Source organism: Capra hircus, chromosome 2 (genome assembly GCF_001704415.2).
Source record: "Capra hircus breed San Clemente chromosome 2, ASM170441v1, whole genome shotgun sequence".
NCBI classification, from domain to species: Eukaryota; Metazoa; Chordata; class Mammalia; order Artiodactyla; family Bovidae; genus Capra; species Capra hircus.
In genome coordinates this window covers 88,701,780-88,717,515 of record NC_030809.1, presented here as the reverse complement: position 1 = coordinate 88,717,515, position 15,736 = coordinate 88,701,780, and the positions used below count along the sequence as shown (strand labels likewise).

Below are 15,736 nucleotides of genomic sequence, written 5' to 3'. Positions count from 1 at the left end.
AAGGGATTTGATTTAGGTCATACCTGAATGGTCTAGTGGTTTTCCCTACTTTCTTCAATTTCAATCTGAATTTGGCAATAACGAGCTCATCATCTGAGCCAGTCAGCTCCCGGTCTTGTTTTTGCTGACCCTCTGCAGTACCCTACTTTCCAAAGTTTCCAAACAGGTGTTCATACCAGGGTTCACTGGTCTATTGGAACCTCTTTCTTCATTCATTTCTCCAGTGTACACCACCCACTGAACAATTTTCATCACTAAACTCTATTTTCCTCTATGACTAATATGTCTAAAATAAAAATCACTTCTAAAAACAAATACAGTATTTTACTATCAACTATTTATGATTCAATTATTACTGAGAATTAATTGAAGATTTAGTTTTCTTGGCTGCTAATCTTTAGTCTTTCGTTTTTTAATTGGATTACTATCTGCTCTGCCAGGAAACAAAGATAGAAGGAGCAAAATATATGTATCAACTTGCTAATGTTTGAAAGCTATAAAAATTTATTTAAATGGCAGGAGAAGAAAAGTGAAACTATGCCACATAGTAATGCATGGAGATACTCTGTATATTTTACAGTTCTATATTCCTTCACACTTATTATCTTGTATAACTGGAAACTGATATTAATAATTAAAAATACAGTCAGCTGTAATGAGGCACTGACTTTAAGTTTTTCCAAAAAGTTCATCTTTAAAATTACTGTTTAAGATACTTCTCATTAAACATATGAAGAACTATGGCTTAAAGAGTAAATTTATCTTGCCTAGAGGGAAGTGACAGAAGCCAAAACTGAAACCTATGTCACAATTTCAAAGTTGCAATAACTATCAAATTAGCTGTACAATTTAGGGCTGGCTGCTTGCTGACTCCCCAACTAACAACCTTATATCCTCCTGCCAACAACAACAAAAAAGGAGGTAAAAGCCGGAAGCAAAGATATGGATGCGAGTTAAGAGAGCAAGCTTGGCTGACTTGGACTCTGCGTTCCTCAGACTGCACAGTAAAACTGACAAGAAAAGAGAAATTTAAAGTAATCCTAAAGGAAATCAACCCTGAATATTCATTGGAAGGACTGATGCTGAAGCTCCAATACTTTGGCCACCTGACTGGAAGAGCCAACTCACTGGAAAAGACCCTGATGCTAAGGAATGACGGAGGGCAGGAGAAGAAGGGACGACAGAGGATGAGATGGTTGGATGGCATCACTGACTCAACAGACTTGAGTCTGAGCAAACTCCTGGAGATGGTGAAGGACAGGGAAGCCTGGTGTGTTGCAGATGCGGTTGCAAAGAGTCAGACATGACTGAGCGACTGAACAACAACAAAGCAAATATAAGGAAATGGTACTAGGGAGAATTTGGAAGCAACTGACCTCTTTCCCCAATATTAATCCCACAAAGAACAGTACTGCATAATAAAGTAGGCTGACCTTCTGTTCCATTTTTGCCTGTAGACAGGCAAAAAACAATCAAGAGTCAGTTTTAAGATAATCAAATAATTATAATGGACCTTCCTGCTATCCAGTCTAAACCCTCTGCACTGGTCTGCTCCATGGCTCATTTCTACCTAACCATCCTCCGCTCCTCAGGCTGTCTCCTATGCTTCCATTACCATCTCTCTACTTCAGCTCTACTTAAAGTGAAATAAGATGCCAGCTGTTTATTCAGTAATACAATCAAACTCAATCCCAGAGGTCAAGATCACAGTCAAGGTCTGTATTACAAACTTTCTATCACTTAAGTGCCTGAGAAGGCATTCCTTAGGGGATCTGGTCTACTTGAGAAAATAAATGTCCACTCTCTCAAATGATCTCACTCTGTTTATACGTACATCCATATCCATACATACACACCAAGTGAAAAACATGGTACTGAAAAGTTAACCTTGTGTTATGAAACAAAAAGTATACCCAAATTCAGAACATTTATAGCAATGAGTAATAGTAGTAAAGAGAGTGAAAGAAAATCTCATGAAAGCAAGGAAACACATCATACCCAAAACAAACAGAGTAGATTGCTCTCTTGATCTCTAGGAAAAAAAACAGTACAAGACAGTGGGTATGTAACTGATCCTCTTAAAAAAAAAAAAAGAAAGAAAGAAATCTAAACCAAATCGACAGCACAGCAATAACATTAAAGAATTAAATCTTACCTGTTAATATCTTCTTAATATTCAGTCTCTCATCTGTTAGTTATTTTCATATGATTTACCTTCTGTATGATATGCCCAGTAGGTGGATGTGTGAATTCACAGATGCAAGACATTTTTAGAGCCACAGGAACTTTAAAGATCACTCAGTTTAATTCTATTTCACAAATGAGGAATCTAAGGGCTTAGGAAGGTTAAATAATTTATTCAAAGTCACACAAAATTTCATCCCTTACTACACTGAAAATTAGTAATTGTAAAGGATTTGCTTTCTTTAAAAGGATTTTGGAGACTTCTTTTATAGTCCTTCATTCAACTTTCATTTAAAAAAATGTAACGCAAAACATCTCCATCTCATTAAAACACCTTACAAGTTGAAGTTTGCAAAAAACAACCAAGTATACACATTCACCTTGGGTCAAACTATGGATTAAAACAATGTAACTTCATAACTTCTAATCATGATGCTATATATCCATCAGTAGCAAATCTCTCAGGGCAGCTTCCTAGCTAAGCTTCATCCTCAGGAGGGGAGCCCTTGACAGCACTTGTATACTAACTTCCCCTGTTCCTTGACTTAGAGGACACCCGACTCATTTGAAAAGACCCTGATGCTGGGAAAGACTGAAGGCGAAGGAGAAGGGGACTACAGAGGATGAGATGGTTGGATGGCATCACTGACTCAACAGACATGAGTCTGAGTGAACTCCGGGAGTTGGTGATGGACAGGGAGGCCTGGTGTCTGCAGTCCACAGGGTTGCAAAGAGTCGGACACGATTGAGCAACTGAACTGAACTGATCCAAGCTAAATCAATAATAATCCTCTATCTCAGGAATCTGGAGCATTTAGTTTTTGTTTGTTCCTTTTGCGTAATACTGTGAAACTCTACTACAATGTGGTTAAACACAATACTCAAGCACATTCAAGTCATCTTCTAACAGATGAACTGAGCATTTATTTCAACAATTTATTTAGGGTAACTTTATAAAATTTTTGCCTTCAAAAGTAACACTGATCTTGATACTTGTTAAAAACTGTGACATAAGATAACCACATCTCAACAGAGCAAGATTTAGGAGATTATCCTAAGCCTATCCTCAGAACCCCTAATCAGATAACTGTTCAGTCTTCATCCCTTATTCCTGGTATTTCCCCCAAAGTCTACCCTCTGGATTACAGCTGTGCAAGGAACCTGGAGTTCAAAAGCTAAAAGAAATATAATAGTCATGGTAATAATAGATCATATTTATTGAACATTTGCTGCATGTCTCAAACTATCCCAAGCACACTACAATTCATCTTCCCAACAACTCCATGGAATTTTACAGATGAAATTAATCTGCCTGAGGACTCAAACCCATAGTCTGGCTCCAAAATACACGCACTTAACCACTATCCTTCAGTGGCAGTTGTGTAGTTGCTAAGTCATGTTCGAATCTTGCGAACCCATGGCTATAGTCCACCAGGCTCCCCATCCGCGGGATTTCCCAGGCAAGAATACTGGAGTGGGTTGACATTTCCATCTCCAGAGGATGTTCCTGACTCAGGGATCAAATCCAGATCTGCACTGTAGGCAATCTCCTGTAAGGGACACAGATTCTTTACTGACTGAACCCCCAGGGAAGCCCACACTACTTCTCAAAAGTTTGATAACTACTAGAATTGAGTGATGTTAATGTCACCCAGGATTCCCTGACAGCTCAGTTGATAAAGAATACGCGTGCAATGCAGGAGATCCGGTTCGATTCCTAGGTTGGGAAGACCCACTGGAGAAGAGATAGGCTACCCACTCCAGTATTCCTGGGCCTCCCTTGTGGCTCAGTTGGTAAAGAATCCGCCTGCAATGCGGGAGACCTGGGTTCAATCCCTAGGTTGGGAAGATTCCCCTGGAGAAGGGAAAGGCTACCCACTCCAGTATTGTGGCCTGGAGAATTCCATGGACTATATAGTCCATGGGGGTTGCAAAGAGTTGGACACGACTAAGCGACATTCATTTTCACTTTCTTTCACTTTCAATGTCACTTGCTGCTGAAGGGCACACAGCTGCCCTGGTTCCTGGTGGGCCAAGTGTTGACTGTTCAACTCTTCCTTGCTGTCTATGAAACAACCCCCAGGAACCTTAAAGAAAACAAATTTGGCTTCCATTACTTGAAATCAACCTAATGGTCCCACCTGTCAAATATTTTTAGGCCTCTTTTCAAAAAAAGGAATGTGTTTACAAAAGGCATTCTCCACCAAGTTTCTTTCATAACATGCATTCCCTGAGACAAAATGACTCCTCCATGCCCATGGGCTAATAAACGACAGAAAAGAACAGATGTAATGAACCTTAGATATCATCTAGTTTTCAACCCACTCATTTTACAGATGGAGCAATGGTAAAGATAAAAACCCTGGAGTCAATCACCCAAAGGGCACAGGTTTTAATACTGGCTCTACCATGTTCTGGTATAGGTGGGGGAAGCTGCTTAATTTATGAAGCTTCAGTCTCTTCTGGAAAAGAGATAATGGCACCCACACATCCTACCATTATAATGAGCTCTAAATAACCAACTGTTTAATAAAATGCCTGGCACATACTCAACACACTCGCTAACGTACACTCAATAAACGGCAGCTGTGATGATAGTGATGATTGATTAGGCTCAGAGAACGTGGACACATTTTCCCAAATGATATGGCCACTTAAGAACAGAATCAAAACTAGAAAAAGACTTCATACTCACAATAATACTTAGTTCTACATCTTCCTACAAACTCTTGGGCTTAGCATTTAAAACTATCTAAAATCTGCTATAATTCTACCCTTTCAAAAATCTAATCTCCATCCCAACTATTTCTCATTCATTCACCAAATATATACATAGCACTGTCCATGTTCTAAACAGTTTCTAGATACAGGAGGGAACAAAGGAAGGGAAAGAAAAGAAGTGAAAGCCATCTACATGTCCAAATAAAGGAAAAAGAGCTAAGAGAATAATATGCTCAGAAAAAAACAGACTGCTACTCTCCTGAAGTTTCTATCAGCAAGGGAAAAAGTATAAACAAGCATAGACTAAAAAAAAAAAAAAAGTAACATGGAAGAACTTTCCTTTAGTCTACTTAACCACAGAACTCGCTTTAAATATTCCTGTACTCAAGTATTTGCTTCAGCTTACACTATACAACCAAACCTGACAGCCCAAATTGCTAAATTTCTCTCCAAGAAGCATTTTCTCTATATTCCAGCATTGGTTTACTCTTAATTCCTATTAACTATACTGACATTTCACTTTTTTTAAAGCTGTTTTAAATGTCTGTCAGGGTGACTTTATGACTCATTCAAGTTCCCTAAGGCAAGATCTGTATCGTATGTTTCTTTAAATCTTAACACTTTAGCACACAGCAGTCCATACACTGCCGATATTCACACCTGTTTAGTTATCCAATATCTTATTTAGATAAAACCTGGCACTTACACGATATCTGGCCAGTATTTGCTTTTGCTGAAAGAATAAACGTGTAATATTTTTACAAATATTATCTACAAAACTGTATTTTATATTCATGAACCCCCCATTATGAAACATGAAATACATTAGTACCAAAAATGGTAGAAAGACTGAATATACTCTGATCCTTTCATTCAAAATATCACTTAAAATATTAAGATGACAAAAATTAGGCAACTAACATGAGGGTAGAAATGGCAATTCAAACCAGTCATGGTCTTGTTAAAAAAAATATAAGCAGGTCACGTGCTTCATGTAGATTTTGGCTCACTCTGATGGGAGGAGGTATTTTACACAAAGCTACATACACCGATGAGAGGCATAATTAACACAAGATAAACACCAATACTGCAGCTACACTATGTGCAAAAAATTCTGTATTTAAAGAGGCCTCTGACTTAAGAGGAAATAAAAAGATTTCAGTTCACTTCAGTCGCTCAGTCATGTCTGACTCTTTGCGACCCCTTGGGCTGTAGCACGCCAGGCCTCCCTGTCCATCACCAACTCCCAGAGTTCATTCAAACTCATGTCCATTGAGTCAGTGATGCCATCCAACCATCTCATCCTCTGTCGATCCCTTCTCCTCCATAATCAGGGTCTTTTCCAATGAGTCAAATCTTAGCATCAAGTGGTCAAAGTATTGCAGTTTTAGCTTCAGCATCAGTCCTTCCAATGAGTATCCAGGACTAATTTCCTTCAGGATGAACTGGTTGGATCTCCTAGCTGTGCAAGGGACTCTCAAGAGTCTTCTCCAACACCACAGTTCAAAAGCATCAATTGTTGGGCACTCAGCTTTTTTTACAGTCCAACTCTCACATCCACACGACTACTGGAAAAACCATAGCCTTGACTAGACAGACCTTTGTTGGCAACGTAATGTCTCTGCTTTTTAATATGCTGTCTAGGTTGGTCATAAGTTTTCTTTCAAGGAGCAAACATCTTTTAATTTCATGGCTGCAGTCACCATCTGCAGTGATTTTGGAGCCCAAAAAATAAAGTCTGTCACTGTTTCCATTGTTTCCCCATCTATTTGCCATGAAGTGATGGGACCAGATGTCATGATCTTCGTTTTCTGAATGTTGAGCTTTAAGCCAACTTTTTCACTCTCCTCTTTCACTTTCATCAAGAGGCTCTCTAGTTCTTTGCTTTCTGCCATAAGTGTGGTGTCATCTGCATATCTGACATTATTGATATTTCTCCCAGATATTGATTCCAGCTTGTGCTTCTTCCAGCCTGGGATTTCTCATGACGTACTCTGCAAAGAAGTTAAATAAGCAGGGTGACAACAGACAGGCTTGATATACTCCTTTCCCGTGTGAACCAGTCTGTTGTTTCATGTCCAGTTCTAACTGTTGCTTCTTGACCTACATACAGATTTCTCAAGAGGCAGGTCAGGTGGTCTGGTATTCCCATCTCTTTCAGAATTTTCCAGTTTGTTGTGATCCACACAGTCAAAGGCTTTGGCATAGTCAATAAAGCAGAAATAGATGTTTTGGGGGGAACTATCTTGCTTTTTTGATAATCCACTGGATATTGGCAATTTGATTTCTGGTTCCTCTGCCTTTTCTAACTCCAGCTTGAACATCTGGAAGCTCACAGTTCACATACTGTTAAAGCTTGGCTTGGAGAATTCTGACCATTACTTTGCTAGCATGTGAGATGAGTGCAATTGTGCCATAGTTTGAGCATTTTTTGGCACTGCCTTTGTTTGGGATTGGAATAAAAACTGACCTTTTCCAGTCCTGTGGCCATTGCTGAGTCTTACAAATTTGCTGGCATACTGAGTGCAGCACTCTCACAGCATCGTCTTTTAGGATTTGAAATAGTTCAACTGGAATTCCATCACCTCCACTAGCTTGTTCGTACTGATGCTTCCTGAGGCCCACTTGACTCCGCATTCCAGGATGTCTGGCTCTAGGTGAGTGATTACGCCATCATGATTATCTGGGTCGTGAAGATCTTTTTTGTACAGTTCTTCTGTGTATTCTTGCCACCTCTTCTTCTATCTTCTGCTTCTGTTAGGTCCATACCATCTCTGTCCTTTATCGAGCCCATCTTTGCATGAAATGTTCCATTGGTATCTCTAATTTTCTTGAAGAGATCTCTAGTCTTTCCCATTCTATTGTTTTCCTCTATTTCTCTGTACTGATTATGGAGGAAGGCTTTCTTATCTCTCCTTGTTGTTCTCTGGAACTCTGAATTCAAATGTGTATGTCTTTCTTTTTCTCCTTTGCTTTTCGCTTCTCTTCTTTTCACAGCTATTTGTAAGGCCTCCTCAGACAGCCATTTGCCTTTTTGCATTTCTTTTTCTTGGGAATGGTCTTGATCCCTGTCTCCTGTACAATGTCACGAACCTCCATCCATAGTTCTTCAGGCACTTTATCAGATCTATCCCTTGAATAATATACAGTTTCAAAGTAAGTAACCAAAAGGAGTATTTGGAAGAATAATTTAACAAATTCTGCTAATGAATTATACACACAAGAGCTAGCGTTCAGCTCTTGCTATAGAAATAGAAGCTCATCCAACACTCAACAAGCATACATTTATCAAGTATATATTACAAACTAAGGCACAGTTTTGGGCAACTGGAGTATATTAATGAACAAAATATGTAAAGACCCTTGGCCTTACAAAGGTTGCAATCGCTTAGGGTGAAATCTAAATAATAGAACAGTTTGTGACAACTTTCTTACATGCTTAAGATACCACAAACACACAAATATAATGGTGCCAATACAGGGAGAAGAAAGTTAACAGATTTCTAAGAAAATAAAAAAGCAGCAGGGGCGGGGAGGGGGAGCGGGAAGAAATGTGAAAGGCCTACAGCAAAAGTTAAGTGATGAAAAACTGTGTTTCTTAATAATATTCCAATAAAATCAGTATCACCTTTTAAAGTTCCCTGTAATTACAAAAAGCAAAAATTATTCACAGAAACTGTAATAAACTTAATAACAGTTCAGAAGATAATTCAGGGTTCTATAAGAAGTCAATATGAAGCACCGTGGTTATGAGAATGGGCTCTTGTAACATTAAAGAGTTTGAATTCTAGTCTTGCCAGTTATCAGCAGTGAGACCTTTAGGGCTGTTAAAAGGATTAAATGAAAACCAAAAACTAGAAATAACTCAAATATCCAGCAATAGACAGATGAATGAATATATTATACCATATCTATTCACTGAAATACTATTCCATATTCAGTAAGTGCAGAGAAGGCAATGGCACCCCACTCCAGTACTCTTGCCTAGAAAATCCCATGGATGGAGGAGCCTGGTAGGCTGCAGTCCATGGGGTCTCGAAGAGTCGGATACGATTGAGCAAATTCACTTTCACTTTTCACTTTCATGCATTGGAGAAGGAAATGGCAACCCACTCCAGTGTTCTTGCTTGGAGAATCCCAGGGACGGGGGAGCCTGGTGCGCTGCCTTCTATGGGGTCGCACAGAGACGGACACGACTGAAGTGACTTAGCATTCAGTAAGTGAGCAAATACACACAACAGGAATGCAGCTTTAATGCATCACCCTGAGCAAAAGAAGCCAAACACAAGGAAACATATGACTGTGTTTATATGAAATTCTCAAAAAGGCAAAACTAACCAGCAGTGAAAGAAAGCTCAGAACTACTTCCAAAGGAGCAAAAGGGTACTTTTAGGATAATTGATATGTTCCTATATCTTGACTGTGATGATGTTTCCATGGGTGCACATACCGGTTGAAACTCAACTGAACCCTATGCCTTAAATGAGTATGTTTTACTTTACACAGATTATATCTCAAAAAGGTGATTTTAAAGAGGATTAAATGAAGCAATATATATAAAGTTCTGGCTTAAGTATTCAAAAAAGGGCAGCTATTGTTAAAATCAACTATCACTATACAACACTCCTGGAGAGATAGCAGAAAATGAATCACCTCATCTTTCCAGTTGTTTAGATTTTAGGTAAACCTAAATTTACAGTATCTGACCTAGGCCAGTGCCATGAGAAACACTACAGAAATTGAATTATAAAAGGATGCCAACTGGGAGACCTTAGGCAAAGACCATGAAAGAAAGGGAAGGGAAGAAAACAAACATGCCTCTATGTCCAAAGGAGCCAAGCTAAGAGAATGAATATGGCCAGCTATGACAGAATGCTCCAGTGCCAAAGAACACCTAGACCACCTCACCTAGGTATTATCAAAATGTACCTCAAAACTGAGTTAATAACTACACAAAGTTTAATGACAGTCCAACAGCTAAGCAGAGACAGTCCTTAACTTTATGGCTGGGGGGTGTTGGGGTAGCAGATCCATGAAGTTTATAAAGTGAAGTCAAAGGATACTACCAACCAAGCAGGAAGAGATCATACTACAGATGATGTAGAAATGCCAAGAAACAATTATAAATCCTAAAGCCAAGGTTTTCCTTGGGTTTTTTAGAAGAAGTTATGTGATTAAAAAGAACATACGTCTTGAAGGAACTAGTTAGAATATTTTGATAATAGAAGTTGAAACACAAGTGAAACATTCACAAAATTTTTATTTTATTGTTGCTTGTATGGGCTTCCCAGGTGGCGCAGAAGCAAAGAATCCACCTGCTAATGCAGGAGACTCAGGAGATGAAGCTTCCATCACTGGGTTGAGAAGATCCCCTTGAGAAGGAAATGTCAACCCACTCCCCATATTTCTGCCTGGAGAATTTTATGGACAGAGGAGCCTGGGGGGCTACAGTCCACGGGGGTCACAAAGAGTCAGATACAAGCACACATACTGACCATGATACATATGTGTACACACACACACACACATTTAGTGAACAAATAATTATGCTTAATAAAATAAGTTCTATAAATAAGACCAGAAGAACTGAACTGGCTATTATTCATGAAAGCACAAGTCTTCTGACCTATATTTTAATTTAAAAAAGAAAAAGAATGAGACAAGGTTGCCAAGTGGTTACGGCAAAGGATTGCTAAAAAAGAAAAAGAAAAAACATCCCAACTGGACATTCTGGGAAGCAAAAGACCCTAGACTTAAAATCTTAACTGTTAGGATTTGCTCAGTTTTGATTTTAAGAACTTTCACTTGTAACATTAAAAAGGCAAAAAGGACAGGACAGAGTCAGAAGTCCTGAGTTTCAACTCTAGTTCTATCAGAATTTGGATTTCTTCTTCCCTAAAATCGGGCAGTTGAAGCAGACTACTGAAAATAATAAATATTAGCACCCATGCTCTAGATTGAAAATCACAAGCTTTATAGAAAAGTTTAATAGTACAGGATCTTAAGGAGGTTTAGCATTTATTTTTAAGGCAGGAACTAAACTGCAGGTTTTCTTATTAAATCAAGATAATACCAAGACCTATGCGACTAAGGGCCTAAAACAATAATTAAGTATGTTGTTGATCACTATCTGCAAAAGTAATATATCATCCAGGGGCTAACCATTATAGAACAAGTTTCTTAACTCAAGTTCTTCCCAAACCAAAATAATAAGGTCCAAGTAAAAGCATACAATACGGATACTTTAAGACTCATTAGCCACCAATTCTTTTCAGGAGATGACATTAATAGAAATGTAACTTTGTGGAATCCGAAGCTGTGTTTTTTGAAGTTCAATTAAATTAATTCTCATACATATTATAACTCCCTTAATTTTCTTTCCTATGGAAAACTGAGCTAAGCTAGAAATACATTTTACTTAAAAACAAAGAATTTTCACATAAGACTTAGCTCTAAGCCTTCAATATAAATCTTGGGTTTTCATCTTATTTTTTTTAAAGTTCAATGTTCATCTAATATTGAGGACATACTCATTTTCTACAGAAAGCCCAGGCTTTCAAATAATCGAACACCGAGAAATGTGATTAAATCACAGCAGAAAGTAGTAACAGCAAGGTAATATAATGAGGTCACAACTCGAGCAGCCAATCAAAAGCATAAAAGCATTTCCTGCAATATTAATAGTCAAAAGAGAAAACCAATCACAGAAACCTTGGGCCTTCTTTTGACAGTCACAGAAGCAAGAGAACCAATCCACACACACTCGGGGTTGACAATAAGGCGGGACCACAGGTTCATTGAAGAAATTCTTGAGGGTGCAGTTACTATGAACTTCGCACGCAAGTACCACCATTCCAAGAGTCATCAACACTGTCAAGCCAGGTGAAATTCAACCGTATCCAAAATGTAGGCCATCGGGGAGAAAGCATTTTTGCCCTAAACTGCTATTATTAATTTTTTAAAAATGCAGCTGTCAACTTGGATGCAGTAGGTCCTCAACTTCTAAAAGATGCCCCCGCCCCGTCCGCCAAGCCATGACAATTGTCGGGGACGCGACCGGAGGACAGCACATCCTCGGTCCCTTTCTAACACAACGCATGGAGCGGGCGCTGTCCCCCCTAGGCAGGCAGAAACGACTAGCTCCGGGCCACGGAGCTAGCCGGTCAGCGGCTTTCTAACGCTACATCCTGCTACTAGTCGCGGCCCCCGCCCTCTCCCGCCGCAGTGCTGCACCATCACCTCCATCCCTCTGCACCAACGAGGGCCGAGGAACGAGATTACCTTGCTAGGGGGAAAATAATGTTTGTTTTGAAAGCGCTTTACTTTCCATAACTCATATCAAAGAGAACCTAATGCGAAACTAAAGCTAAAAGTGTGTGTGTGTTGGAGCGGGGGGCAATCTTCCCTAGCCAAAGGGTCCCTTGCCGATTAATTAATACCACACCCGAGGTGCGAGGTGTCGGGGGGGAGGTAAACAGAGGCCGTACGCCAAGTGCGGCCAGAACATCCCCTGCGCCATTCCCGGCCGCCGCTTACGGCAAGGCCCCCTTACGGCAGCGTAAGCGGCGCTGCGAGCTAATCACAACACTGGGACGCAACAACATGGCGGCCGCGGGCGGGCGCTGCGCCGGCCGAGAGGGTTTACGCTACTCCGCCGGCGTAGGGTCCCATGCGATGGAGCGGCAGCGGCGCCCTCCAGCGAGCGTAAAGCGCTCTGTGAATGGCGAGGCCCGACTGACAAAGGGGAGGGGGGAGGAGAGAAGGGGGGGTAATAAACACTCGAGTCCCTACCGATTCCTCCTCCTTCTCCATCCCGGTGGGCATCTGGGGCACGGCCCGGTTGATGGAGACGCAGTCGTTGAGATCAGGCATGTCCTTGCCGCGGTAGATAGGCAGCGGTTTGGCGGCGTCCAGCGCCCGCGCTCGGAAGGAGAGTTTACTCATTGTCTCCCCGCCTCACAGGAACAGCCCGGGCGGCGGCGGCGGGGCGGGCGGGGAGGGGGGGAGGACTCCCGCCGCCTCCTCCACCTCCTTCCTCAGTGCAGCGCGGCCGGCCCGCTCCTCCTCCTCCTCCTCACTGCCCCCGGCCACAGCATGGGCGCCCACCCCGCCCGAAAACAGCCCCCCGCCGCCCGCGGCCGCTTCCACACACTAGATCCGCCGCTCGCCCGCCCGATCCGCTCCCTGCGCCATGGCCAACATGGCGGACATTACCACAGCGGCGGCGAGCGATCCCGGCAGCCCGCGCGAGAGCGCGCCCCCGCCGCGGGGACGCGCCTCGCCCTCTCCCTCCCTCCCTCCTTCCTCTCCCTTCCCCTCCCTCGCCTGCCCACCCACTCTCTCCGCTGCGCGGCCGGCCCGCGGGTGCGTGCTCAGCCTCCGGCCGCTCCGGAGAAAGGGGGTGGCGGCGACGGCCGCTCTCTGCTCGGCAGCCCGCGCTCTCGCCGTGTGGCAGGTGCCAGGTGCGCAAGTTAACCCGCGCCCCCTGAGCGTGCGCCTCTGCCTCCGCGGCCCCGACAGCCCGCTCGCTGGGTACCCCGAGGAAGGCGCCGCGCAGAACAGCCGCGCTGAGCAGCGCGATTGTGCTGAAGCGGGAAAGGAAGATGTCAACAGGCGCCACAGCTGCCCCACCGCGCCTGTACTTATGAAGAGCTTATTTCTAAGGCGCCTCGAGCGCCGGCTCATTCGCATCCTCCGATTCGTACAGCCCTGAGAAGTGTGAAAGGTTCATTTCTTCTCGCGACTCCGAGGGGCGCAGACCTGCCGGGTCTCGCCCATCCGGAAAACTCACATGGCCCCAGCCCTCTTCCCCGCATCCTCTCTTCGGTACGTGACCGAAAGAGCTCTCCAAGGTAAGGCATCCTCGCTTTCGCCGGGAGGATGCTAACGCCTGCAGTGAGGCTTAACGTTTGAGACTGCCAGATGCAACAAGTGCACTTGAACCTGTCTCCCAGACTTCATAGAATTACGTAGTGGATGATAGATATTTCTAATTTCAAAACTAGAGTTCTTAAAAATTAAGCTTATAAAATTTAACCAAGGCAGCACACATTCCCCAAGTGACAGGTCTGTCTAAAATATTGGTGCTGTGGAAGGCGCAAAGAAGTTTGAGATACAAAGTTCTTCGTGCAACTTTGACATTGATGGGATGGCAGAAAGGTTGGAAAGATGAATAACAATAAGAGATGTAAATAATTGAAGAGCAGGGCAACCAGAAAGCAAAATGAAGAATGACAGTAAAAAAAAAAAAAAAGAAAAATTGATCCCTTGAAGAAAACTGTATAGGTGATGACACAAGGCAGAAGACATGATTAATTACCAAGCGAGTCCCACAAACCCTGATTGCCAGGGGAGTTCCGAGAAAGGAGACTTCTTAAGCCTGAACCAGTTAGAGGAAATTCTAAAGAGGAGAGAAGATCCAGCTGACTCAAATAAGCACCAGCTATTGTTGACATCAGTCTCATTTAACTGAGTTCTTTGGTTAGACTTTAAGCACTACAGTTTTCCTGCAAAATTCCTAGGAAGAGTGTAACATTTTGCCATTTTGTAATAATTGATAAATATCTTTCCTAATTCAAATAAGTAGATAGTTTGCTGACATCTAGAAGAGAAAAAAAACTTACTCCTAGTCATTCGTATGTGACATCAAAGCTCCATCTCTTCCTCCGCTTTCTCTCAGATCATTTACTTACTCTCCTCTCTTTTTCCTGCATGAACTCCTCCCTTTTCTCTCCACCTCCCCCTGGGAAGGCAAAATGGTGGATACAGACTGCCTGGCATAGCCTAACCCCTTCACCCAGCAAGAATTCAGGCATGCTTAGTGGGGCTTGAGTGTTTTCCATCCACTTTGTTGCTGAAAACAGTGGAGGTTCAGTGACTCCTTGAAAACGATACCTTCCTCAATCTTATGGGCATGTCCTGATCCAAGTGTTACCCTCTGGAACAGGTCGGTTCTCTGCAAGGAAGAACAAGATGTTATTGGGAGGAGGTCAGCCCTGGAGTCAAGCCTGAGAGGGGTGAGGGGAAGCAATGGTTGAAGATATTAGTCAACCAGTCTTTTATCTGGCACATCTAACTTTCTTCTATACCCTATATTTACTGCTACTCTCAAAAAAGGAAATACTGAGTATCTATTATATACCAGCCACTCCAGTTCAGTTCAGTTCCTCAGTCGTGTCCAACTCTTTGTGACCCCATGAATTGCAGCTCACCAGGCCTCCCTGTCCATCACCGACTCCCGGAGTTCACTCAAACTCATGTCCATCGAGTCAGTAATGCCATCCAGCCATCTCATACTCTGGTGTCCCCTTCTCCTCTTGCCCCCAATCCCTCAGATCATGAACTCCTTATTGCCAAATTCAGACTTAAATTGAAGAAAGTAGGGAAAACCACTAGACCAGCCACTCTAGGGGTACTTTATTACCTCAAATAATTGTACTTTAATTGAATCCCACTTAATTCTCAATATAGTTCTCTGAAGAACCATTACAGTTTTACTAATATGGAAACTGAGGCTCAAACAGTTTGGCAAATTTCAACACTAGTAACTTGCAGAAGTGGGTTCAAATCCAAGTCTAGCCTGACTTCAAAACTCCTGTTTTCTCAGCAGTACCACCCTGTGAATCCCAGCTCTTTGATACTGACTGTTCAAATATTCTAAAGTCGCTGATCCAAATTACTGAGACCTGCCAACCAGTGGCTAATAGAGTGCATATCCCGGAGCCTAAGGATGCCATAACCTCAAGGAGGGTAGGAACAATATCTGCTCTGTTACTCACACATCCTCAGTTCTGTGCCTCATACATAGCCGGCACCTACCATATATATTTGT

At 42.2% G+C, this 15,736-nt stretch overlaps 1 protein-coding gene across 2 annotated transcripts in view; it reads right to left on the bottom strand.

Moving 5' to 3' along the window:
• The window catches only part of EPC2 (enhancer of polycomb homolog 2), a 129,519-nt gene extending 116,592 nt beyond the window's left edge, over window positions 1-12,927 (bottom strand). For both annotated transcript variants that reach the window (XM_005676169.2, XM_013969839.2), the window contains exon 1: window positions 12,697-12,927. In XM_005676169.2, coding sequence (XP_005676226.2) covers window positions 12,697-12,849 — 153 coding nt within the window. In that variant the 5' untranslated portion in view covers window positions 12,850-12,927. The remainder of the gene's footprint in view (window positions 1-12,696) is intronic.